This window comes from Taeniopygia guttata, chromosome 11 (assembly GCF_048771995.1).
Source record: "Taeniopygia guttata chromosome 11, bTaeGut7.mat, whole genome shotgun sequence".
NCBI classification, from domain to species: domain Eukaryota; kingdom Metazoa; phylum Chordata; class Aves; order Passeriformes; family Estrildidae; genus Taeniopygia; species Taeniopygia guttata.
The window spans coordinates 19,608,155-19,634,161 of NC_133036.1; the positions used below are offsets into that span (position 1 = coordinate 19,608,155).

Sequence of the window (26,007 nt, forward strand, 5' to 3'; positions counted from 1 at the left end):
AGGCATTGTCGCTCATCTGTGACATTCTCCCTTCAAAATGACTTCTGGATTCCCGAAAAAGACACCAACACCTCATCTTTTGTCCCGGGAGATGCTGAAGTCTTTAACTGTAAGTACTCACTGGGGCTGTGTTAAAGCTGGAAACTCCCCTCGTGTCCCTCCTCTCCCTGCCCCTGTTGTCAGCAGCGCTGTGAAGCTGCAGACCCCCTCCCCACCTCTTTGTACCCTGCTCCTGGCTCTTGGTGGGGCTGTCCTGGTGCAGTAGGGAAGGCTGTGTGATGTTTCAGGGACAGTCCAGCATCCTGCCTGGCTGTGCCACTGGAGCCAAGTGAAACCAATGTGCAGCTGAAGCCCTGAGCAAGTGCTTCTTTCCCTTTGCCGCAGCAATTTCTTCTGTCAGGCTGGACACTCACCTGTGCTGCTCTGACCAACCTGCCCTTGGGCACCTGGGCATGTGGGGGGCGGGGGTGGGGGAAGCTCAAACTCTGCCCAAAGCCTAGAGAGACACGGCTGGTCCCAGCTGGAAGAGCTTCCAAGCCAGCTGTTCTCTCTCATCTCCTGTGTGGGCGCAGATCCAGCCCTGCAGGCAGCACTGGAGTCAGGCCACAGAGGTCCCTTGGTGTCTGGAGCTCACTTGAGTGAAGATGCCCCACTGCTGAGGCTCTGGCAAGGAGATCCCTCTGTTTTCTTCTGTGGAAGAGCCTGTGAGCTCAGACAGAGAAAACAAATACTAATTGACAGAACTAAAATTTGGACACATTCCTGTGCACCTCACTCTTGGTACAACGTTCCTTTATTGCTTCTCTTGGATTCACCCAGTAGTGCTATCTCCATGCTGTGAGTTTTTTGTGTTTTGCAGGGAGGGAGTTAGGGGAGTTCTGAGAGCTCGTCCCCACTCTCTGAAGAGGTCAAGGCCTCAATCCAATGAAACATAAGAGGAAACAAATGCCCAAAGAGCATAAATCCCCAAACATGTCACATCAGATCACAAAAAAGCTAATGGGACAGAGCCATGTGGTCGGAGTATGTGTATTTCACTTTGTATTATTAATGTACTGATGCTAAGTATTCCAGCAGGAAACTTCCAGGGCTTCTAGGACTGTCCTAATGGCTGTGAGCACAAATTATTCACCAGTGCCACTTGTTCAAGGAAAGCCTTTCTGAACAAGGACATCTCTGAGGCTCCAGCTGGTGTATTTTTGCCTTTCAGCTGCTTCCCTCTAAGTTCCTGGGGGAGAAGTTTGTCAGCATGAAGACCAGCACTGGGGGGAGTATTCTGCCCAAAATTGGCCCATCTCGAGACATGCGTGGGCTTCATCAAAAGGTAGCCTTTTCCTTCTCTTTTCCTTTCTGTTTGAAGTTTAAGAGGGTGTGTGCTTGTGACAGGCTTGCCTCCAGCAAAATACCTCAGTGTCCAGGTCTTATTGCAAGCTGCTGGTAGTGGTGAACGGGAGTCCTGATCTGCACTAAGCCAACACAAATAACCTCTGCTGAAGCTGCTGGGGTGTGCTGGAGTGTAGCTGCCATTGCTCATGGGAGGAAGGCTGGGGACACAAAGGCACCAAATTGCCATTTGCCATTCTCCTGCTGAAATAGCCACCTCTTGCTTTGGTGTGGTCACCATGAAATGCTCGGGGTCACAGGATTTCCTCTAGAGTGGCAGCGTTGGCCTCTGAAGGCCGAGGACCTGCAGTAATTACTTCAGATTTAACAAAACAAATTGCAAGAATGGTTTGGGTTGGAGCAATGTGTTGGACCCTGACAGGGTGTTAGATTTTGCAAACTGACAGATGTGCAAGGGACTTGCCCTGGGCAGAGGGGAATGGATGTTGCTTTATTTGGATCAGTGCCTGCGTAGAGGTGTGTTTAAAGCTGCTTTTCTGGCTCAATATAAAGCACAGTCCAAAGGGGTAGGTGACCGAGGTGGGCTGTTGAGCAGGAAATTGGCAGCAAGAGACATGTAACACACTGGTTAAGGATTGCCCTGGAGAGGGGCATTGGGAGCACCTCAGGGACAGGGTGCTGCAGCCACTCCCTTCAGCAGACTCTGTCTCCCGTGAAGTCACACAGGAGACCTGCTTGAGTCTCAGGAGTGACAGCAGTGTGGCTGGAGAAGGCAGACAAAGCAATGTCTCTGCTCCAGAAGCATTTGCTGTTGTTGTGTCATTCCAGACATGCCTCTACAATGGTATTAAATAAGATAGCAATAATTACAAGAAAGCGCCCATTTAAAGCGCATGGAAAAAGAAGATACCAACTCTACTTTTACCCAAATTGCTGAGAAAACTGCTGAACCTTATCCTCATTCAGCATTTACCTCATTTGTCTTTTTATTCTTGTCTTTACCTCTGTTTGAAATGCACTATCTTTTAAGTACAATGAAAGGGGACAAAATCATCCAAGCAAAAGAAAACTGTTTATTAGTAACGATTCAGCTGAGCCGGGCATGTGTCCCTTCCGCTGGAGACAAGCAAACACACCCTCGGAGAAAATGGCAATCTTTCTATCCCCTCTGTACCCAGCTGGGGTGGTCCCTGGCACCTTTCCTATTGGATGGGTACTCAGGAGCTTCCATTCTCTACTGACCACTGACCACCAACTTTTCTGTCCACGCCCCTCTCATCCTACTTCCTTTTGGTCAGGTCTCCAACCCCGTTCTCCTCACTGCAACACCCAACAAACCAACCTGAGCAAATCCAAACCACAAACAACACATAGAACCAACAAATTCCATTCTTTTGCTTAATAACCTTTCGGCTTTAGCAAAATACCACCTCATCTCTCACACTTCCTCTGGTACTGTTCTCTTCTTACTGATGTATAAGTTCTAGAGCAAAAAAGATATTTGCAGTTGTGTGGGCCTCAGTTTCCCTGTCTCAGAGTAAAGGACATCTCAGAATTGTTTCCCATGGAGTCTGCTGTAAATCCATGGGGTTTTCTACTCCATTAGTGTCCCAGAGCTCTGTGACCACATGGGCACAGGGCTGTGCTTAAGGTAAGTGCTACCTGGCATTCTGGAGAAGGAAACCTGGAGAAATACATGCCAAAAGAGCAGCTTGCCTTGAACCTGATCTGTGTTGCCCAGCAGTTCTTGATCAGCTCAGAGCTCAGTAGGTGAGCTACTGTTTGCCCAGTGTGGGCTGGGCAGACGTGCTTACCCAGAGCCTGTACTTCACTGGGGGTCAGTGTAAGATTCTCCTTTGTGAACCTTCCTCCCAGCAGCTGAACCTCTCCGTGTTCTCTCTTTCCTCTCCAGCTGACATCAGCTCCCCGGAAAGAGAGCTTGATTCAGGTTTCCCCACCAGAGATGGTATTGCAGCACTTCGTTACCCATGAGGCCTCTGAAATGGTGGTGTCTCTCACTAATAAGGGCAAGGTAAGTGCTGGGATGTGAAGGTTTAACATTGTGCTGGAAGAGGAGAGTGGTGTAATTCCCCCAGTGTACAGCAAAGCAAGTTATCTACTGCAGGACATGCAGAAGAAAATATCTCAGCACCTTCGTTCTGCAAGATGGAGCTGAGACATTTCCTGTGCAGGGAATTGTCCCCTGATTTTGGCCATGTATTGATGGTATTTATTCCAAAGGAGTTTCCTTCTCTTGAAAGCTCTGGATTGATAGGAATGTTGAGTACTGTGCAGTTCTTACCTGCTCTCATGCTTTGCCTTGAGTCTGTACCACATCCTGTGTCTCCTTGGGTAATCTTGGCTTCTAAAATTGGTAGGAATCCCTGCCTCTCTCAGCCTGTCTGTCTCCCTTTGTGCAGCTCACAGTCAAAGCTCAGGGGTTGAGTCTTCTCCACTTTATGCTAGAATCACTTATCATTAATGGCTTTGGCACTGCAGGAAATGCATTCTGAAACAGCTCTGGAATCAGACTGATGTAGCAGAAGCAGCAGGAGGCCTTTAGGTGCCATTTCAGGCTCCTGCTAAACTTCAGCTCTGCTCAGGTTTTCCAAAAGCCAACATGGTGCTCTGCTTTTCCCTTGGAGAATCACAGCACATCCAAAGCCATGTGCTCTTGGAGGTTTTCTGTTCACTTGAAGAAATTGTGATTGTTTTGTAGTTTGCCCAGAGAGTTGAGAGAGAAAAAGTTGAAAAATATCAGCAGTTGTGTTCCACTGTAAAGAGGACAACTGAGACCATTTGAATTCCAGTTAGGGAAACATTTTCTTAAATGAGGCTTGTACCAAGAGTGGCTGGTGAGAAGAGGCAGGAGGGAGTCAAAAGCATCTGGTTTAGACTTTTGGAGAGCATTTTGGTGCTCAGGGGTTGATATCTCTGTGCTAGAAAGTGCATGTATGCTGTGTCTGTCTATCCCAGAGGGCAGAACCTGGCCTGCTGGCTGCAGGCAGGAATGCCCAGCAGCCCAGCTTGCCTGCACAGGCAGCAAGAACCCCTAGAGAGCCAAGATTGGCTTTCAATACTGGAACCACACTGTCAGTCACTGCTGGTCATGTGTCTCCAGGCAGAAAATGCCTTTGAAGCCCATAGTCGATAGGCACAGCCTGTCTGTCACTTTTGGCACGTTGATTGCTGTCATAATTTTATGATTCTTCCTTGCTGCTTTACTGTCCATTTAAATTCTCTTTGTCATCTCCTTGGTTTAGGAATTGTCTTGCTGTGTTCCTTCATTTGCTTTTATTCTCAGTAAGGGCACAGTGTTTGGTCTCCTCTCTTGCTGGTCTGTCTGCCTGTCTGTATCCCCAGAACTGCCCTACCCAAATCTGATCTGCTAGAAGAGATTTTCTTCCTTCCCCCAGGATAATGTGCTGTTTTACTTTCAGGCAGCACATTCACCCTCTGGAACATGACTGCATTGCTGTGTGCTGGCAGAAGCCAGCAGGTTTTCTGGTCTTGTTGAATATGCAGATGACTTGGTTCAGGTGCTCTGTCTCCATCCTAGTGCTGACTTGCTTGGCCCTTCCTTCCCACCAGGCACTGCCCTACTGCCCCTGGCCAAAATGCTGGACCCAGACAGAAAGGATTCAAGTTCACCCCTGTGAATTATGTGCCTGTACCTCCACAGCTGAAAGTGCTTTAGAAAAGGAGTCAAGGAGGGATGTTCACAAGGGCACAGACAGGTCTTGTCTCGTCCTGTTTCCACAAGTGGCAAAATCATCATTTCATATCTTTCCTGCAGTTTCCTCAGCTGGTGAAGATGTACATGGAGAGCTCACCTCATTTCCAGCTCATGGGCCCCAACAATGTGTACCGTGTTGTGACGCCGGGTGTGCCTACCCATGTGCGCATCCGCTTCACCCCTGATGAGAACAAGGTGAGACTGGAGGAGCCAAAACAGAATTATCTCCAAAGCCATTGTTCCCTGCACCCTGGGTACAGCCCATTCCATGCTGTGAGCTTGGCTCCAGGCCATGGGCAGGCAGCTTGCTGCCAGTCACACCTTGGCACGTGCTGTCAGGCACTGCATCCAGGCCTGACAGGCTCTGCTTCCCCTCCCTGCACATTCCTGAGCATTCCCAAGGGAAGATGCACAGGGAACAGTATGAAAATGACAAAGGGGTGTTGACAGATGTTCAGCCATTTCTGGGTACAGTAAAAGGAGCTTAATTATTATGGAAAATACTAGAGGAATTAAGAGGTCAGAGAGCTTTCCTCCTTCCTGACTGGCAACAGCTTCTCTGCCTCACCCTGGGCTGGAGCAAAGACGGTGCTTTTTCACACCCTCTGTTCTCCAGCCTTGCAGCTGTGCTGTCTCAGAGCACAGCTGACCATGATACAGCTGCAGGGCCAGGGCAGAGGATGTGCTGGGCCTGTGAGCCCGGTCTGGCACAGCCACACTGGGCTCTAGGTGCCCTTAGTCAGCAGGAGGTTGGTGAGCTGCAGGGGACTTGGACACCTGCCTGAAAGAGCTCGTGTAGGGCAGGTACAACCTGCAGGCAGACCTGTGAGCCCAGAGCCTGTGGCAGTGACGCTGCTGTGGCTCTGCCTTCACGCCAGTCACTGTGGTGGTTCTATCAGCTGGCACCCATTCCATGACAAACCTGCTTTTGTGGGGAGGTTTGAACACCGCTGCTGGGGCCCTGGCAAGTCGGATCTCAGTGCTGTGATCCAGAGGCTTGTTCATACAGAAGGGTTTAGGACATGGCATGGAAGGGAGGAAGCCTTGCAGGGAAACAAAGAGAGGCTCTTTCCAACAGCATCCTGCTACCTCTTAGTACTGTTCTTCTCCTGACTTGGTTGGAGAGGCAAAGTTAGAGGGGAGTTCTGAGTCAACTAATGTTTCTACACCAGGTCAGATGTGCAGGAGCACTTTGGGTGCAGCTGTTTTCTCATCTTCCTTCTGCTGCTTAGAGTCAGTTTAACACTTTGTCTTGTTCTCAGACAGCGGGAATATAGAAACCTAAAGAGGAATGTCCTGTGTTCCCTAGCTCCATGTTCCTTAGAAGGGACTTAGGAATTATTTAACATTGTTAAAATTTAGAGTAAAAATTATGGTGGCCTAGGGTAGTTCTCTGTATGATCCAAGTGACACAAGAGCTTAATGCCACAGAGATAGGTTTTGGGAAGTGCACTGGTGCTTTTAAAATGTGACATATTAGTAGAACTTAGTGTTCATTTTAGGGTGGGATAGGTAAATGGATGCCATTGATGAGTTATAGGAAATGGTTTTTTTCTGCCATGGGGATAGCACTAAATATCCTGTGCTGAGCTAGTTTCTTTTCCTGCAGGATTATTTCCACCAGCTTGTCTGCACCACTGCAAGGGAAAGGATAGTTGTGCCAATTCAGGCCATTGGTGCCCGAGCTATCCTGGACTTCCCTGACCAGCTGGACTTCCCAGCGTGTCCGGTCAAGTACAGCAGCCAGAAGACTCTGCTGGTTCGCAATGTCAGCAACCAGGCAGCTCGTTACCAGCTGAGCACCCAGAGGTGAGGCAGTCCAAAACACCTTTGGGTGATAACAGGGCTGGGAAAGAGCAACAAAAGAAACCAGAGCATCGCAGCTGCTGCCCTGCAGCCTGGCTGGAAATGGGCAGGAGGAATGGCATCTGCTCTTGCTTTCAGTGTTCTTAGCAGGATGCAGCCTTTGAGCTTTCTCTGTCCCAGATTTCCTCCAGGGTGCTGGAACATGTTAGTAGCTGGCTTGCACCCACCTGAGCACAAGCAGCTTCTGAAATGCTTACTCACCACTGTCAGCCAAATAGACCCATTCTCTGGGAGGCCACAGGCACGTGGCTTTCCAGTGGTCCCTGCATCAGATGCCCAACTTGAGCTGTGCTGCAGGCATCTGGTGCATTCCTGTTACTTAAAGCTGATCTGATTTCCCTTGTCCGCTGAGGGCATCAGTCACCTCTTCTGTTCCATGATAAACCTTTGAAAGCCAGTTTAAAATTTCAAACAGATGATTTAAATCTCTGAATAAGGTTGTGCCCCCTTTCATTGAGATTTATTTTTAAATATTCTGAAGTTCCTCTGTTTCTGCTGTTTTTTCTTTTTTGTTTGTGTTAAATGTTTGCCAGAAAATCATGCATTCTTCATTGGGAACTTTCATGAAGGTTGAGCTCCTCTGATGCCTATCAATATACCGCATGCCCATAGCTACATGCAGAGGTGTATAGGAAATATTTAGGGAATATGTGAAAAGCAGTTGAGCTGATTTAGAAGATAGAAGCATAGAATAACTTGCTGGAGGGGACCTCTGGAAATCATCTGAGCAGACACACTGCTCAAAGCAAGACCAGTGTCTGGGGATTGCAAGGTGCCATTGGGAGATCTGGACCTGTCTTTAGATGCTGTACAAGGAAACAAACTTACAAATGGACCTAGTTAAAAGGCAGAAGAAAGCAACCTATTAAAACCCCCTCCATATCTTATCTTTTTCTGCCTTTTGGGTACAGCAGTGATTCATTGAAAGGGCAGATCTAACAGGATGAGAACTGTCATAAGGAAAAGCTCACAATTTACAGATAAAAGGCCAAAATTTAGCCTACCAGCCCCATCTTTTGGCAGTGGTTTTCATTTGGTTATTACAGTGTCAGGGATGTCTTCTTCACAGCTCCTCTATCTGTGGGCTCAGGGAACAGCTTAGTGATGTTGGCTGAAATTCAGAGAAGTTAAGTTTAGCTGTAGAGCTTGTGTCCTTGGGTCTTGGGGAGCCAGGTCTGTGTGAGAGATGACTGCTACAGCAGTAACAGAGGAGTCTGCTGGGTACAGCCCAGGGTAGGATGTAGGAGATGCAGAGGCTGATTTGCACTCAGTTTTTCAGTCCTGAAACTGAGTCCTGAACTTGGCTGGATACTCTTCTCCTGATAATTTGAAAATAAGAAGACACCTTCTTTCTCAGGCAGCCCCTGAAGTCACCCCCAGGAGTGTTATTCCCATCCTGCCATCTGAGGGCATGAGCATGTAGCATGTGGCAGCAGTGGGAAGGGAATGGCATGGAATGGAATGTAGCGCTGAAGTGTGGCCAGGGATTCCCTTAACTGGCAGCTTCTCTGTTCTGGTGAAATTTCTGGCAAAAGAACAGGAAAAAATCCCGTGCCTTGCCCACACCAGGCACTGATTGTCCCAAGCCCCAGCAGAGATCTGCAGCAGTCTTGGCATCACCCCCGGGGCAGATGCAGGAGCACATACACTAATCTGGCTTTGGGGACAGTGGGGCCTTGTCTTTCCTCCCCTCCCTCCAAAGTCTCACATCCAGCACGTAAACATTGCTGGCCCAAGGCTTCTCCATCAGCCAGTAGTGATGTTCTCACTAGTGGTAATGGTAATAGGTCAGGCCCATCATTGCAGCAATGGATTCTTAATGAGCTGAACCTGAAGCAAGTTCATCAGCTGTCACTACTGACGTGAATAAAGTTCAGCTTGCCAGATGTTCTCTTTGTTTTTGTGTGTGATGCATTCATCACCCAACTCCCGGGAACACACATTTTAAGTGACAGATTGGCCACCAGCAAAGCCCCAAGGCCAGGAACTTTTGTTTCCTCAGTGGGGCTGTAGAAGAGCACAAAGCCCAGCAGCTGCTGGGCAGAAGCACATTTCCCCTGAGCTGTCCCTGAGCATCAAAGCATGGAGTCCTGTGTTTGTCAGGCAAGAGCTGTTTACCTGGTGACCAATCCTAATTGCTCCTGTTAAATCCAAAGTGCACCAACACATTTGCATAATTATTTACAATTATATAACACATTGCACAGAGTTTGTCTGCTGGGCAAAGCAAACAGTTACCAGCATGCATGACAACCCAGAGTGCCAGACTGCATTGCTGGTAAATACACCAAAACTTCCTGTTCTGCTTCCTTGATGTGCTGCTGCTAATGGTGATTCATTTAGCTGGGATTGGATCCTTCAGTCTGCAAATGGCATCCTCCTTTCAGGTTTCCATGTCACTGTGTTGCTCTAATCTGCATTTGCACTCTTTCAGAGTTTTGACTGCTCCTTTTGTTAGTGCAGCTTTCATCGAAATGCTGATAAAATGTGCCCTTTTTAGGCTAAATCAGCACATTTTCAAGGTAAAATAAACCAAAGAACCACACTGCAAATTCAGCAGTAATTATTCCTTGGTCTTCAAGGAAAGGTTCCTTCTCCCTGTCTGATTCCTAGGCTGTAATTTCACAGGACAGGTAGTGCCCTAACATTTGCATCTCTTGAGATGAGGTTTATAGGCAGCAGGTAAAGAGAAATTCCTTTCTCCAGTCAGTGTCAAGTTGTGCATGCAGATAGTTCTGAACCCTCTCTGTGCTTTTCACAAACCATTCTCTGATGGGATTGCTGGCAGTCGGACCCTTGAGTCTCATGGCAGAGGGCTGGATGCTGAGTATGGGGGACATGAAGTAATTTTATCCCACAGGATCTTGTGAGGGCTGGATCATCTTAGAAGCGGGTCAGTGGCTGTTTCTGATCCAGTCTGTTCTGTCTGTTTTCTGCTGAATGTGGTTGGTTTTCTCCCTGCTTGTCCAAGTGAGCTGAAGTGAGCTGCACTGCAGAAGGAATCTCATCCCCAGGTGTCCCCCCAGTCCTGATCCCTCTCTCTGTGTTGCAGTCCTTTCTCTGTGGTTCCAACCACGGGAATTCTGGGCGCTGGTGACAGCATGCAGGTGACAGTGCGATTTCACCCACTGAAGACTGGTGACCATTCCGGGTCCCTGGTAGTGTGCTGCAACACAGGTGAGTGCTGGGCCTTGCACGGGGCACGGGACAGTTCTGCACCATCACTCCCTGTTGTCCCATCCCCCTCCATTCCCTCTAGAGGTCCCTCCCCTGTTCAGCTTTACCCCAAAGAAAACTGAGAACTCCTTGGTGTTTAGGGAGTTGATAAAGTGATCCCCCCTAACAGGGGATTTTGGGAGTTGCTGAGTGGAGGAAGGAGGATCCCTGATTCTCCACTACCATGTGGCTATGCCTGGGTGAAGTTTTATTTTATTCCTGGGCAATGTGAGGTGTGAGGTTTCCATCAGACTCTCTCCAGTGCAATGTGTTGCTAGCACACCTCTGTCCCATATGCTGCTTCTCCACTGGCATGTCACAGACCCTTTTTCTTGTCGCCCTCTACACATATATGTAGTTTTTGTCTAATAACATTTTCAGGCGCTCAAGTTCCTGATTGATGACAAATCAAGACAGATTTTTGCTCATCTCCATTTCCCAGGCCGTTCATGCTGTTGCAAACCTCTCACGTCTATCTCCCATTTGATTTCTAGACTGAGGAATCCCATTCAGTCATTATACAGAAGCTGGTCTGTACTTACTAACCTTTCCCTTTTCCCTTTTTTTCATTTAATTAGCAATGCTCCAGCTTGGTTTTTGAGATCAGAACAATATAAAATATATCAAGACTGATGTGGCTGTGGGTTTGGACAGGGAAATGATGATGGTTTTCATGGTGTTCATTTTGTAGTGGTTTGTCATGTTACAGAGCCAGGCTGGTTGTGTTTCCTCACCTGTTTTCCCCTCCTGCTGTGGGCTGTCACTTCATTTGTTCCTGGGGGCCTCCTTTTGCTGCCCACATGCCCCCAGGCGTATTTGCTGGTCAGCAACAAGGGATCCAAGGGATCAGGAGAGACAGGAGTCTCGTGGGATGCCCAGGGGAGACCCTGGGCAGGCCAGGACTGAACAGAGCTCCTCAGCATCACCTGAAGGACTTTGATGTAGAAATCCCCGAGTGACCCATTCCCTGATCTGAGTGGGTCACCGGAGCACACTGACAAATCTCACTGTACATACTGTCACCTAGGGGCCAAATTTCTACAAACACACTGAGAAATAAAGAGTTTAAGGAGGTGCCCAGGACAGCCTCACTCTGTACACCCAGAGCTGTCAGGATGTGATAAATGTACTGATCCACAGAACTGCTCATTCAGCTAAAAACTGTGACACCTCCTTCTGCCACCTGTGGTTTGCTCTGTTCCTTGTGCTTCCATCAGCCAGCGAGCTGAGCAAAGACTCCTCTTTGCTTTGTTCCAGGTCTAGAAAGTATCCACACAAACCTCCATGGACAAGCTGTGGATCTCAACATTGCGTTGAGCACAAATTCCGTGGATGTTGACAAGACTTTCATCGGCATGTCAAACCACACAACTGTGTTAATTGAAAACAGGAGTAACATCACAGCCCACTTCCAGTGGAAGGCTTTTCCTACTGAGGAATACGAGAATGAAGAGAAGAGAAGGTTGGTTTGAAAGATGCATTTCAGTGAGAGACATGGCCCAAGACTGAAACTGACATGTGGCCTCAGGGGGGTGTTGGTGCTTTTGAATGGTTTAGGCCAAGTAAACCATCCCTGGCCCTGGGGTGTGTGTCCCTGGGCTTCAGGAGCTCAGCACTGAGCATTCCAGTTCCATTTATACTCCAGCCATGGCATTTTGGGAAGGAAAGGTTGGTTGCAATGACTGGATTTCCTCAGGTTCTAATTGGGCTTTTGCCTCTCTAATCTTCTTCCTACAAGACCTGGCAACATCCTTAAACATTTCCTGAGTTGCCAGCCCCTCTTTCCAAAGGTGATGCACCCTCTTTTTCTCCCTTAGTTCATTCAAAAGCTCCTTGCTCATCCAGGCTGGTTGTCTTCCCCGTCAGCTCATCTTTCAGCACACAGGGACAGTCTGTTCCTGTGCCTTCGAGACTTCTTTCTTGAAGTATGTCCATTCTTCCTGGACTCCTTTGTTTTTAAGGGCTGTTTTCCAAGGTACTCTCCAAATCAGTCTCTTGAACAGGCTGAATCTGCCCTCCAGAAGTCCAGACTGGAAATTTTCTTGATGTCCATCCTTGTTTCACTGAATATTGAGAACTCTATTCTTTCACAGTCACTGTATGGTGAACAGATGAAGTTCATTTAGTCATTAGGGAATCTCCTGGTGATATCCAGTACCTGGATCCCAGGGAGGCAGCACAGTGCCCTGTGGAATGGATCTACAGGGCCCTCAGCTCCCCTTAGAAGGGAGTCACCTACTACCACTACCCTTCTTTTCTTCTTAATACTTGAGGCTGTGATCTGTCTGACAGACAAGTGCAACTGGGAGACTCTCCAGACAGAATTTTTTCTTTAGTGTCATCTGCCAGACCCTCTGGAGCCAGGGCCTCATACCTATTCTCTCAGGGCACCTGGGTAGGTGGTGGGCATCAGGACAGAATTTTATTACCTCCCCAGTAGAGACCCATTTCCATTCCCCACTTTCTCTTAGGTCTCCTCTTGCCTGATCACAAGAAGGGCAGGACTCCTGCTGAGCTTCTCTCAGGATTGGACAGGTGTAACTCCACCAGTTTATTTCTGTTTCACTCTCCCTGATGCTCCTCAGCCTTTCCACTTCTTCCTTAAGTTCTGCCACTCGACAGAGCAGATCATTCACCTGCTGACACCACACACAGGTGTCTTGCACACTGTCCTCTGATATCAACACCAGGCTCAGACCCTCCCTGCAGCCAGGGGCCTGGACAGCTGCGTCCTTCTTGGGGGGTTCTGTTTGAGTTAGTACATCCCTGCTGGCAGCAGCAGCAGCAATGATGTTTCATTGTTTGTAAGCCATTTCTGGGGAAAAAAAAAAAAAAAAAGGCAGAAAGAAAAAAGGAAAAAAAAAAAAAAAAGGCGAGCACCTCAAATCCAGCTAAAAGACACAACCCAGGAGGGTTGGTGGCTGCGCTCTTTCTGCTCAGCCACGCCAAAACTGAAAAAACGCTGTGCCAAAACTGCTGTGCCAAAACTGCCGTGGCAAGCCCCTGGTTGCTGCGGGCCAGGTTGCTCGCACTCCCCAGAGCTATTTTATGTTGCCTGCAAAGGACCAGGAGATCGACCCTCGTCTGCTTGAATGGCTGGTGAGAGGGTCCTTTAGTGCCCTGGGCTTCTTGGTTTTCCTCTGTTCTCTATCTCCTTACACAGTGTCTGACTTCCATACAAGCTCTACGTGTTAAAAGAAAATCCTTCTCTGGCTACTTCCCTGGGCTGTTATTTTCATTTTTTTTCCCACTTGCCTGCCTCAGCCTGGACCCCAGGTGATCTACTCTCCCCTCAGAAGCAACTACGTTTACCCAGAGTAAACTTCAACCTGGCTTTGTTTCTGTAGGGTGTGTTCCAATTACATCTGTTTTCGTGCCAGTTTGTGTCCTAGAGTGTCACCAGGACATTTTGTTCTTCCTTACTTCTGGTCTTAGGGATGGTTTTAGCTCCAAGGCCATTGTCCTGCTGTCAGAGAAGCTTTTGAGATCTCAGAGCAGAGAGGACTTTTTATGAGAGAAAATAGTGCAGGACCCTTTCCCTCTCAGGACATTCTATTAGCATGCACTGGGATGGGACCCAAAAAGCTCTGGATCATGAAAAGACCTCTCCAGGAGTTTGCTGTCTCTCTCCTGCACAACAAAGTCCCTTCCCCTTTCAGAGCCTCTGTTTTCATGCGTATTGCATATAAAACCTTGACTGTCGCTGAAGGGATGCGGTGCCTGAATTCATCCATTTCCTTTGGAAGTGCTCTGGGATGCTCTTGTGAAAGCAGAGTAGGGAATAGGGCAGGTCCAAAATGGCAGAAACAAAGAGTGATGCTGGTAACATGTAGCTGCAGCCCAGCTTCACCTCCCATTCAGAGGGAAGTCCTGCTCCATTATCTTTTATCTGCCTCCCTCAGGCAGCTCAGTGGTAGGAAAAGCTAACTGAGGTGGCTGCTGGATTCTCCCTCAGCTGTGGCAGAGGCTTTGAGCCAGGGGGTTCTCTTGAGGGATGCTGGCTTTGGAAACCTCTCCTGAGCTCGCAAGTGTGGAGTAAAACTACCTGCTGTGCCAGTGAACAGCAAGTTATCCTCTGATCCATGTGGGACCCCCATGGCTTGGGGTCAGCCCTTGCTGGGGAGCTGCTGCTGCTCCTCCCCAAGCGCTTTGCCCTCCTGCACTCAACACTTCCCTCTGCAAATATATGGTTTATTAAATGATCTGCTGGCCTTGTCTCTCCCTGTGGCTGCAGGCAGTACTTGCTGAGGCGCCGAAAAGCAGTGTGCCTGGAAACCTTCATGGAGAAGAGAAAAATGGAGAAAGGTTCTTGTAAAGATCACACTTCCCTCCTGAGGAACGTGGTCCAAGAGGAGATGGCAAAGATGCAAGAAGACCCCCTGCTGTTCTCCAGTGACATTTTTTGCATTGAGCCAATGGTAAGTGATAGCTGAGAACCTCATTTTCCTCCTCTTCCTCCTCCCCCTTTTCCTCTTCTTTCTCCCACCCACCCTATCCCTGGCCTCCCAGTTGCGGGCAGATCCTCAGCCGGCTGGATGTGCTGGGAGGGAGGACATCAAGTTTCTGGCAGGGCTGCAGAGCTCCCTGCTGGAAGCATTTCTGCCCTGCAGGCTCAAGGCAGGGCTGGGAGCCTGACAAAGGCGAGCTCTGCTGCCAGGGCTTGAGCTCAAGGGCGCTCTGTGCTGTCCTGCAGTGTCCACGGGGAGCAGTTCTTGTAGGCAGGGGCTCCTCTGACACGTGGTGCGTGGGGCTCAGCAGAGGCTGTTGGAGCTCTGCCAGTTCACATACTGACCTCAAGCTTGCAATGGTTCGCTGGAGGCCAAATTCAGCCCAAGGTTAATCACAGAATTGCCAATCCCCTCCTGTAACCACACCTTGCACTATTTCTGAGTGTCCCTTCCAGTGTCGTCTGAGAGCCTGGACACAAGGGTGGAAGGTTTAAATGGGCCTTTTGAGTTCTTCTGCACACAGGGGCAGAAAACCTTTTCCTTTTCTGTTTGTGCAAACAAACTGCCACGTCCTCCCACCAACCCGAGCCCTGATTCTGAGTACTGGCATTGTGAGAGATGATGAATGCCTGGTGTCTGCACGGTGCAAAATCCCTCCTCATCTTGGAGTAAAGCCCAGAATAATCCCAACCTCTGCATTCTTTCAAAACAGGTTAAACTAATATTTTTATTTCCAAGGAAGGGGATCATGTTCTCCTCTTGGTTACTCCTATGGACTCTGTTGGCCTCCTATGGCCATCTAAGGCCAAGAGCCACCAGTGCACAGTGGCAATTGCATCCCACTGTAGGTGACAGCAGCATGATGTGACCAGAGCTTGTGTCAGAGCAGTAGGAATATTGTGGAGAGTGGGAGCTGATCAGCTGAGCACTGAGAGCTTCCACTGGTGTGTTGAGCTGGGTTTGGAGGGTTTCCTTGGGCTCCTTGTGTTGTTCAGTCATCATTGATGCTCTAAATAAAGGCTTACAGGACTGTTGTTGAAAACAAGAAATGTGAAGTTTGAAGATAAATGTTTTGCTGTCCCTTTCTGTTCTAGGAGGGAGAAATTGGGCCATATAGTTTGGCAGAAATCAAGGTGACCTTCAAACCCCTGGAAGCACAGGAATATCAAAGGATGGCTTACTGCAACATCTCAGGTACAGCTCCTTTCCCCTCCTGCTCTGAGCCACAGTGAAGCCATGGTGCAAGCCTGAGCCCACTGGGCTCCCCTGTAACTGCTGGGAAGAGTCCCTGGCCAGCAGGGCAGTGCTGGCACATCCCCACTGGCCCTGCAGCTTCCAGGGAGTCTCCTGTGCAAGGCCAGGGCTCAGAATCCTGTGTCTGGGTTACTGATCCCAGAACAACCCAGGCAGTGCAGGGAGAGGTTTTCCTGCCATGGCTTTGCCAGCATTTCCTCAAAGGCCAAAGAGCTGCAGAGCACAACAGCTTTAGTGAACAAGCACTGAACCCTCTAGGCCACTGACCTCCAGGATGGGTCCATTTGACACGGCTCCATCATCAGGGGGTAGGAGCTGAGTTAGAAATGGGCTCCCTGACCCTGGATCACTCCCACTGCCCAGACACCACCAGACCAGAGTGGCTGAGCCCCGCTGAGCCCAGGGTGTTTGTAGGAGCACCCTTGGCCAGCACCTGCTTCTGTCCCTGTGTGGGAATTGTCACCTTGCAGCTCAGTCTGTGCAAGTAGAACACAATGCTGAGTGCCAGAAGTTGAGGATTTGGGCAACAAAGTTGTGTGCCAGTGGGCCAGGTAGTTTGGTAATTGTCAAACTCTTTATGAGCTTTGTGCCTTCACTGAATGGATTTCAGAGCTCCTCTAAGTGCATGGGAAGGAAACCACAGAATGACAGTATGGTAAGGATGGAACAGACCTTAAAGGTCATCTAGTCCCAAGGCCCCTGCCATGGGCAGGGACACCTCCCCCTAAACCAGGTAACTCCAAGCCCCATCCAGCCTGGCTTTGAACACTTTTGGGGCTGGAACCTCCACAACACTCCTGGGCAATATGCTTCAGTGTCTCACCACCCCCACAGTAAAAAATTTCTTCCTAATATCTAACCTAATTTTCCTTTCTTTCAATTTCTACCCATTGCTCCTTGGCCTGTCACTACATCAGAGATGTTTTAAACTCAGCAAACTGGTGGCCAAAATTGGAAACCAGCCCAAGGAATGGGTTAGAAATTGCAAGTCAGCCCCAAGGGATATCTCATGAAGGAAGAGAAGGGTCCATAATTTCTCCTGCAGCATCAGGAGCTGGTTGCATCCAGCTCAGAGTCAGGGACTAGCACTGAGGCAGCCTGGAAAATGCAGTGTAACAGAGGGAATTACTGTACTAAAATTAACATCTCTTCCCCAGGCCGTGAGAGCAGGCTGCCCCTGCACCTCAGAGGGGAAGGTCAAGGACCCTTGGTTGAGTTCAGCTCTCCTTCACTGAACCTTGGGAACATTCCTATCAACACCCCCCACATCTGTGAGGTGAGCAGCAGGGCTTGGGATGGATCCTGATGGCTCCTGAGGCAGCAGCAAGCCTGGTGGAGCCGTGGAATTCCTGCCAACCTGGGCAGTTGTGAGCAGGGAATATTTGATGTACTGGTCAAATCTGAAGCGGTCAGAAAGGTGTGTCTGTTGCTCATGAAGCCCCAGTCCCTGCTTTTGGGCAGCCTTCCTTAGGGGTCAGCTGGGAGGCTTCCTGCAAAACAACCCCTTGGCACATGAGAGCAACAGTGGGTCAGACAGCTGCACGTTCAGAGGCTTTTGTGGCAGTGCCAGCCACAAGGCACCTTTGTACTGGGCTGTTGAGAAGCAGCTGGAACAAACTGGCTGCGTTTGGGCTCCAGTCCACTGCAAACAGCTTCCAGTCAAGTGTCTCCTGCTCATTCCTGGAAGCCACAGGAAAGCCATCCAGCCTCCTGGCTCAGTGCTGGCTCTTGCAAAGAGCTTGGGAATTCTTTCCCTTGCTGACCAATCCCTCACCATACTTCAGCCTTGGTGCATTTCTGGCTCTACAAAGAGACACGTGTTCCTGGGAGTAAAGCAAAGGATTTTCTACCTATTTGCCTTCCCCCAATAGTGTCACGTTTACAAAAAAAAGTCAAGAGAGAGCAACTGAAAGAGGTAGAAAATGAGGCACTACATCATGCCAGACACTTTCAAAAGCTTGGCTGGGGAAGGCAAAGACAGGCTGAGTTTTCTTACCAAAAGATGATGCTGTCTATACATTTAGATGCTGATGCCTCATAACCAATGTATTGTTTTCATGGTATGAGAAAAGGTGAATGAGTAGATGGTACTGTTGGAGCTGTGCTCGCTGGGGCAGCAGCAGCACTGTGGTGATTCACTACGCAGCTGCAGTCACCCCACGTTGCTCTCAGGGCCAGGTCTGAATGAGCTTGGTGGTGCTGAGCAGCGTGGACTGCTCTGTGTCCATGGGGTAACCCCAGGGTGACTGCAGTTATGTGGAGTTACCACGGCTTTGCATGAAAACCTAAAGGCAGACCTTGTCCTGTTGTATCTTTTAACTTCTGCCATTCAGCAGCACAAAGCACCTTCTGCCTTTTCTGTGTGTTAATTGCATCATTAGAAAATAACTCACAAGAAGGGATGATTCCATGTGTATTTCCATTTTGCTTTCTTGCTGCTGCAGGTGAAGCTGATTAACCAAGGAGCTATTAATGCTCCCTTCACCTATAGCCCTTCAACTGCAAAAGTGGGCTTCTTCTTCAAGTTTGCACCTAAGGAGGGCATCATTACACCAGGTGGAATCCAGACTATTCAGATCTCCTTCAGTCCCACTGTGCTGGGGACGTTTGAGGAAGAATTACAGTTCAGTGTGGCTGGATCTCCTGTGCCTGCAATCCTGACCATCAAGTAAGGACTGTGGGAGCTTGGTGGGCACATCTGGGACATCCCCCACATACCTCATTTTGGGGCTGAGCAGAGAAAAAAGGTGTTCCCTGAGGTCTGAATCTCTGCTCTGATCCCGGCATTGCCTTAGTGTGAGGATGCCTCCTGCCCTGTGTGTACCCAGGAGCTGGAATGACTCCTCCCTGCAGGGATCTCCCTCTGCCTTGGGCCATGGCAGGCAGTGGGATGGATCAGCTTTGGGCAGTAGCTGCTCTGGGATGTCCCCCTGAACAGCCAGCAAGGCCCCCAGGGCTTTGGAGGTGGGCCAGCCTGGGTGATTCTGCACCAGCAGCAGTGTTTTTAAAAACTTCTGTTAATAATCCATCCCAGATGGGCAGCAGCAGCAGCAGCCTCACCTCACCTCTCACAGCCATGCTGTGGGGCACGAGCCGTGCTCTCAGCTCCTGTGCAGAGAGTGCCCTGGGAGCTCCTTTCCACAGCCAGGAGAGGGCTGATGTGGGAGACAGGGAACTGTGCAGCAGGAACTGTCCCAAGGACAGGGGTGTCATCCCATGGGCTGCTGCCATGGCAAGAGATAATTCTGGCCCAGCAAAAGGGAGAAGGGCTGATAGCAGGGGAGGCAGAGCTCAGTCCTCAGCACCACAGCAGCATGAGGGCTTGTCCCTGCTAGCCTGAGCCATGTGCTGCTAGGATCATGTAGGGTAAGCAGGAGAGCTGATGCTGGCTGCTCTGGAGCTTTGGAGCTGGGCTGCTGCTGTTGGGAGGCACTGGGTCAAGGCAGTAAAGAAATTAAAGCAATCTGCAGTCAATTATACCAGTAAGGTAGATGGATAAAAAAAGAACAAGGAAGTTATTACTTAGCAAGAGAAAAGTGGTGAGTAGGTCTGCCTATGGTAGAGAAACAATCATGCTAGCTTTGTTTTTGGAGGAAAAGTGATGCTTTTTTATTTTGGAAATCAAGAGGGAACCTTTCACCATCAAATAATTGATTCTCCTCTGTCCCTCTCTCAAACTGGTCATGGGATGTTTCTGCATAAGCAGCTTTCTCCTTGAGCAAGGGCAGGTTTCTCTTGTTGAGAGGTGTAGAGCAGAGCCAGTGGCAGTCCTGTGAATACAACAGAAGGCACAGTTCACTGGTCCTTGATTTTTAACCAAAAGGCAGAGTGGGCATTGACTGGTATCAGCCATGAAATAAACTCGTGAGTGTTGTGCAGCTTCAAGTGCTGATTTTCAGTTGGTGACTTTTGGAGTCTGTCTGCTGAGTTCAAGGACAGGTGAGGTGGTGTGCTAGGTGCAGGACACCCTTGTTTGGTTGTTTAAGCTATTGCTCTTGGCTGTGCCAGCTGGTGCACTGCTGACAAGCTGCTCCTTTCCTCTAGGATTCATCTGTCCACTGTGTAGAACTGCTGCTGCTCTTTTCAGAGGATATTTGGGGCTCCCCTGGCTTCATGTCTCAAAACTCTGTCTTTAATAATTGCGTGGGTCAAACTCTCCTGAGAAAGCTCCTCCATGGGAGCAGCAGTTACAGCTCAGAAGTAGCAAAGCAGGGAACCTGTGGCTGGAACGTACAGAAGTTTGTGGAGGCACCTTTATGTCCATCACTTTACAGATGGGGAAACTGAGGCACAGAGCCATGTCTGGGTGTGTGTTCAGGATCCTTCACGGGACCACCAGCAACCAGGGGGCTTTTCCTGCCTGCCCTGAGCCCAAAGCCCCATCAATGGCTGTTGGCCTCTGGCCACTTGGCTTTAGCTGCCTCCTGTCCACAGGGGCACTGTGCTGAGCACATGGTGACATGTTGATTTGAGCCCCACAGTGCCCTGACACCAGGTTTTATGCCCCCAAGCCACAACAGCTGGACCTTTGCAATTCCTTTTAACCAAGCCATTTCCTCCTCTGTTCTCGCCATTGCAGGGGCAATGTCACTCAACCGACTTTGCGCTTCGACCTCGATGAGCTCAGCTTCGGGGACATCTCCTTTGGTGAGTGTTCCCTGGGCTGGGACACAGCATGAGGGACCTGTGTGTTCCACAGTGGAGCACTTGAACATAAAAGCATCCCTCACTCATGTTCTGCCACAGCAGCCTCTTCATGGTGTGAACTCCAGGGCTGCTGGTGCCTCAGGTAGCCTTTTGCCATTGTGAGATCAAATAGAACCAAGGCATAGAAAGTCAGGACAGCAGAAACAACAATGCAAGTGCAGATGTTTCCCACCTGCCAAGTAGCGTTTCTCCCCTTTGGTGTAGTTATGATCACAGCAGGAGGAGCTGTGGGGATCATGGCACTGCCCAGCAGCAGCAGGCAGGAGCGGGGAAGGCAGGCAGGCTGGATCCCAGTGCTGAGCCGCAGCCCAGGGCAGTCCCGGGGCCAAGCACACAACCTCCCGCAGCAGCAGCCGCCGACCTTCGATCCCGAGCGGGAGGAGGGGAAGCTCCGCTCCCTGCCGAACCTCAGGTCCGGCCTCACAGCCGCCCACGGCATCACGCCACAACTCCCAAAAACCCCGGATTGAAAAGCCCACCCCCAGAGCCAAAACCCCACAAAACCCCTATCCCCTTTCTTCACTACGAAGCCTAAACCCATAATAATCATTTTCATTAACTTTTTAAAAAAACTAATTGCCTTTCCTGAGCTGCTTCTTCTCCACCCTGCATCACCACTGAGGCATTTGTTGCCTTTTGAATAAATGAAACAAGAAAGTCAACAGTTAGAAATATGGTTCTGAAACAGGAGATTCATTCTGCTTAGTCCAATTTCATTCCTAAAGTCTCTTCAGATATGGCAACTGTTGTATCTTTACTTCTTTTTAACTGTTGACTGTTGTCTGCATGTGGTGACCTCAGTCTCATTTGAGGTTTTGACATCTGTGTTTGTCCTTTTTGTGCCTCTCTTGCCTCCCTGCTGGAGTCACTGCTGCAGCTGGCAGTGGTCACTGTTGATGGGCACAGAGAAGCTCTGGGCTGTACCTGCAGTTGTTTTTTCGCCCCATCTATGTTCCAATGACTCTGGATGAGCAGGCCCAGGGAGAAGCCTCCTCCCCACAGGGCTGGCCAGCCCAGCCAGATGTCCACCGCAGAGCAGGTTGTGGCTGCTGTCCGGGCTCTGCAGGACATCCCCACCATGCCTGGCTGGATCTGACTTTCCAGTACAGAAAGCAAATGTCAGAGCTAAAGTGGGGTAAACCCTTGCAGGCAGCAATCACAGTGAGCAGCACAGGTGTGATGTCCCCGTTTGTTGGGTGAGGTGGGACATGGTTCCTAATTGCTAATCTCAAAGCAAGGCTCGGGTTTGCCTCCAGCTGAGTGGGCTCTGAGCTGTCAAGTGCTCAGTCTGTTTGGCCCAAACCAAGAGCTGCCTTAAGGATCCTGCAGAGGGAAACTGCATTAGGGTGCTTTGCATCACGTTCTAGTTCCTGACTGCATCCTCACTTTCTTTTGCTGTTGCATGTTCTCAATGATGATTCACTGTTTATGTACCTTGAAAAGGGTGGGAGTGTTGTCAGCCTTAACAGGGAATTTTACAGCTTGAATTCTCAGAGTAAATGCTCGGTCTGGGTGCACACTCACCACTGAGTAATAACTGACGCTGGTTTGGGGCAGGTGAGGGAGCTCCTCCCCATCACAAAGAGAGAAGCTTGCAGTATTCAGCAGGGCTAGGAGTGGGCATTTTCAAGGCTGCAGTCTGGAATCAGTGTCAAAGGGAACTAAGTGATGATCAATTCCTCCTGCAGCTTCTCGGTGAGCTGTAGTTCAGACAATAAAGAGCTAAACTCCAGTGACACTTTCATCCTACCAGGATATTCACACCAGGAGTCATGCCATAATTGGTGCCTAAATGGATATTTGTGTCCTTTCCTAGGCTTTCCCTGCACCCAGAGCTGTCGCCTGACTAACACCTCCCCGGTGCCCGTGACGTTCAAGCTCCGCATGTCGGACGATGGCACGCAGCCTGCTGTGAATGTCTTTGATCAGATACGCAGCGACAGTGACCCGTCCTGGAGGGAGGGAATTCGTTTTTATGTGGAGCCAAGGGAGTTTACAATGAATCCCAGCCAAGGGACCATCCTCCCCCAGGGACACCAGGATATCGAGGTATGGGAAGAGCCCAGCCACAGACTCTTCAGCACCAGGGCTGAAGCTTCCCTGGAGTGTGGGAGGGCTTTAGCTCTGGTGCCAGCTTTGAGCACTTGGAGCCCTGTGTGAGTGAGAGATCTGCACTGGTGAGAGGCCTCTGCTAGCTGGCTTCCTTGGGATGTTCCTCAAGGAGCACCGTGTTGTTTCCAAAATCACAGGCTGAGATCACATACCATATGGTCAAGTACTGAAGCCATTCTTGTGTTTTTGAGAGAAATTTCTTTGACTGCAAGTGGGCAGAGGAGGACAGAAGGTGGCTGTTAGAGGGATGTCATTGTAAAAAGCAGTTTGCTTTTTTTCTTGGTCTCATTTCCCCTCTCCTGGGGAGGAGAATGATTTGTGTTCGCTGCGGGGAACTCCAGTGGAGACAAAAAACTGCAGCCGTGAACTGCCAAGCACCTGCTGGGCCCCACTTTGCCCTCAGCTTCCTGCTGTAAAGCTGAACTCATTCTGTTCATTTCCTCTGCATTTATGTCATTGCAGTCAGATGAAAAATTGGCCCCTTAATTTGAATACAGTGGTGCATAGAGCTTTAGTCTAATGTTTTAATTTGGCTGACCTATGCCCTGATAGCGAGGTGTGTTTATCAAATCTGGTCTTGCCAGAAGGCTTTTGCCACTCTGACACTGTGCTCTGCACATGAACCAGCAGAAGAATTAAAGCAAAATCTGCCCTTTCCTTACCATGAAACAAGAGCTGGAGGATATCACACGTGGGTAATGAGCTTTTGTAAGGAAGAATTTGCTGCTCTTCTCTTCCACCAGGTGACCCTGTGTTCCAACACGATGATGAATTACCACCGGAAAATGCTGGTGGACCTGGAGGGTGTTGGCAAGGGAGTGGCATCACTGGTCATCACAGCCAGGTACCAGCCCTTCCCTGGCCTCCCCCAGCCGCTGCCTTGCACAGGGTTTGCTGGCTGCAGCTCCCAAGGAGAAGTGCTGTCTAATGACCTCATGTTGTGCCCAACTGGACATGAGGAAAGCAGCCTGTACTGAAAAGCACCCCTGCTCACAGCCCAGCACAGTCCTGGGCCCTTTTCTAAAGGGACCAGGAATTATATAATTTATTGGCCTGGTTTTTGGTGCTTGAGGTAGAACAAATTTCCTGAGGCCTCCTCTCCTTCTTCCTGCAAGAAGTGGAGTTATGCTGGGTTGTGACCACCCTGCACTGGTTTGGGACACACCAAGCAGCCTGCTGAGAGTCAGGGTCTGGTTCTGTCAATGAGGGCACGTGGCAGGGGGAAGTGGCTCACAGCAAGAGTGGTGAGGGCAAGGTCTTATGAGGGGAAAACAGCCCTTGATGTGGCAGGTCAGCTCTAGTTTTCCTCCTTCCTGTGCTTCCCATTTTGAGCTTTAATGTTCTCAGACTTAACCCAAAAGTCGTTCTTGCTGCAGCAGAATTCCATCCTGCTATGCTGCTGTGGCTGTCAGTTTAATGACACGAGGGATGCAGTTCCCTGGTGCTGTTCCCTGTCCCAGGCAGAGCCAGTCAGTGCCTGGGCTGCCATTTTGTCAAGCAAGTGCAACTGGGGACAGTCAGTGCATGGACCTGTGGAGTGAGGGCCCGAGGGAGCTGTAGGAGCTGGGAGGGGTGATCACCCACTCTGCAGGGCAGGGGGTGTCTCGTGCCCTCCAAGGCTGGGGCAAACAGCTGAGTTCTCAGGCAGGGCAACAGCACCGTGGGAGAGAAGAGAATCATTTTTACTGAGACACTAGAGTTGTGTGTTCCTTGAGCCCTAGTGAGCACTGATCCTTGTTGGGAAGGCTCCCCCAGAGCTCATGGATCACTGGGACTGTTACAGGAGTCCTTGCAAGCCCCCTTGGGTAAAGGAGGGGCTGAGGCAGCTGTGGGACAAAGTGCTCTGCCTGGGGCACTTGGCAGCCTCTGGCTGCTGCCTCTCAGGGTTTGCCCCTCCTTGACAAGAGGTGTTTGAGTGGGAAGACTTTGAAGGCAATTTATCACTGTAAGGCTTTTAAATGTCTGTTTGACAGTGACAAATGTGTTATGCTCCGTTTCACAATCTTTGGGGGTAAACATTCTCCATTCTCTCAGTATCTCTGATTCCCCTGGGGTCATCTCTTTGCCCAGGTGTTGCATTCCTGAGCTGTATGTGTACCCCCAAATCCTGCTGTACGATGAGTGTCAGCTGAAGGTGCCATACCAGAGGAAGTTCCTCATTGCAAATAACACCGACCTTCCTGGCTGCTACGGGCTTATTCCCCAGGTTTGGCATCACATCCACCTCCTCCTCTCAATTATTATTGAGGCGATATTAGGGTAAAAAGGGTTTGGATAAGACCTTGCTGCTTTCTGTTCAGTCTTAAAAATCTGCTGAGAACAGGATCCTACCAAAATGTAAACTTAAGGATGTAGTTTAACTTCCTGAGGATAGAGTTTATGTTCCAGTCTTCAGGGTGTTTTCTTGTGGGAGATCTTAGAGGGTTGTGAAAAGCTGCTGCATCCATAAACACCAGTGCCCATGCTGGCAGCCTCCTTGCAGGACCCCTGAGAGTGCTAAGCCTACAATTCTTGCATCTTGTTTGTGCCTTTTACCTTTGTCCTGGGGATTTTTAAAAATGTGTGTAAGTTGCTGTTGCGCTGGATGTTAAGGAGTCTAAAATTTCTTTGGATGTCCCTCTGAAGCTGTATTTGATTCTGTCCATTCCAGGAACGCAAGGAGGACTCTCCTGTGTTCTACTCCAGCCACAAACCCTGTGGGATTGTCCAGCCTCACAGCATTGCAGAGATTCCAGTTACAATTGAAGTCCAAAGACTGGGCAAGCATGACACCGACGTTTTTATCGGCGTGTTTGGGGATGAGAGAAACCCACTGGTGAGTGCAAGGAGAGATGTGTGCCTTTGTGCAACTGCTCCTGGCAGGGTGCAAGGGTGCAGGGATTCTCCTGGGGAAAACAGGCACCGGCTGCTGAGGAGAAGGACAGGAGGGATCGGTGGTACAAACAGCTCACGCCTTAGAGGTGGTAATCTCAGTGTCTGACACAGAAGGTAGTTCATCTAAGTTGGAATCAAGGACTATTTTACTTAATTGTTCTTTAAAATGCTATTAACTTTGGAAACATCTGTTTTTAAATGTCATCTCTCTGAGCACAAAAGAGGGTGTCAGAAGACTTCTGGGAACCTTGAGCTTTCTGTAAAAGAAAGGAAAGCTGGCATTTGAAGAGTGGTTGCAAGGATTTAAACTTATATTAAAACATAAGAAAATGATGATGCCAAATTCCCTGGACGGCACCAAACATCTGAACCTGGGCCATTGTGGCACTGCATGTAAATCAGCAGGAAGGACAGGCAGTGCAGGCTGTGCCAGGGAGCCTGAAGTTTGAC

General features: G+C 49.5%; 1 protein-coding gene across 2 annotated transcripts in view; it reads left to right on the forward strand.

Annotated features, from left to right (window-relative positions):
* The window catches only part of LOC100218634 (hydrocephalus-inducing protein homolog), a 70,968-nt gene continuing 44,961 nt past the window's right edge, over positions 1 to 26,007 (forward strand). For both annotated transcript variants that reach the window (XM_072934337.1, XM_030282322.4), the window contains exons 1-16: positions 1 to 109; positions 1,211 to 1,324; positions 3,257 to 3,376; positions 5,141 to 5,275; positions 6,690 to 6,889; positions 9,999 to 10,123; positions 11,420 to 11,624; positions 14,397 to 14,580; positions 15,705 to 15,804; positions 17,022 to 17,140; positions 18,309 to 18,532; positions 20,444 to 20,511; positions 22,388 to 22,620; positions 23,427 to 23,527; positions 24,754 to 24,889; positions 25,334 to 25,498. In XM_072934337.1, coding sequence (XP_072790438.1) covers positions 38 to 109; positions 1,211 to 1,324; positions 3,257 to 3,376; positions 5,141 to 5,275; positions 6,690 to 6,889; positions 9,999 to 10,123; positions 11,420 to 11,624; positions 14,397 to 14,580; positions 15,705 to 15,804; positions 17,022 to 17,140; positions 18,309 to 18,532; positions 20,444 to 20,511; positions 22,388 to 22,620; positions 23,427 to 23,527; positions 24,754 to 24,889; positions 25,334 to 25,498 — 2,301 coding nt within the window. In that variant the 5' untranslated portion in view covers positions 1 to 37. The remainder of the gene's footprint in view (positions 110 to 1,210; positions 1,325 to 3,256; positions 3,377 to 5,140; positions 5,276 to 6,689; positions 6,890 to 9,998; positions 10,124 to 11,419; positions 11,625 to 14,396; positions 14,581 to 15,704; positions 15,805 to 17,021; positions 17,141 to 18,308; positions 18,533 to 20,443; positions 20,512 to 22,387; positions 22,621 to 23,426; positions 23,528 to 24,753; positions 24,890 to 25,333; positions 25,499 to 26,007) is intronic.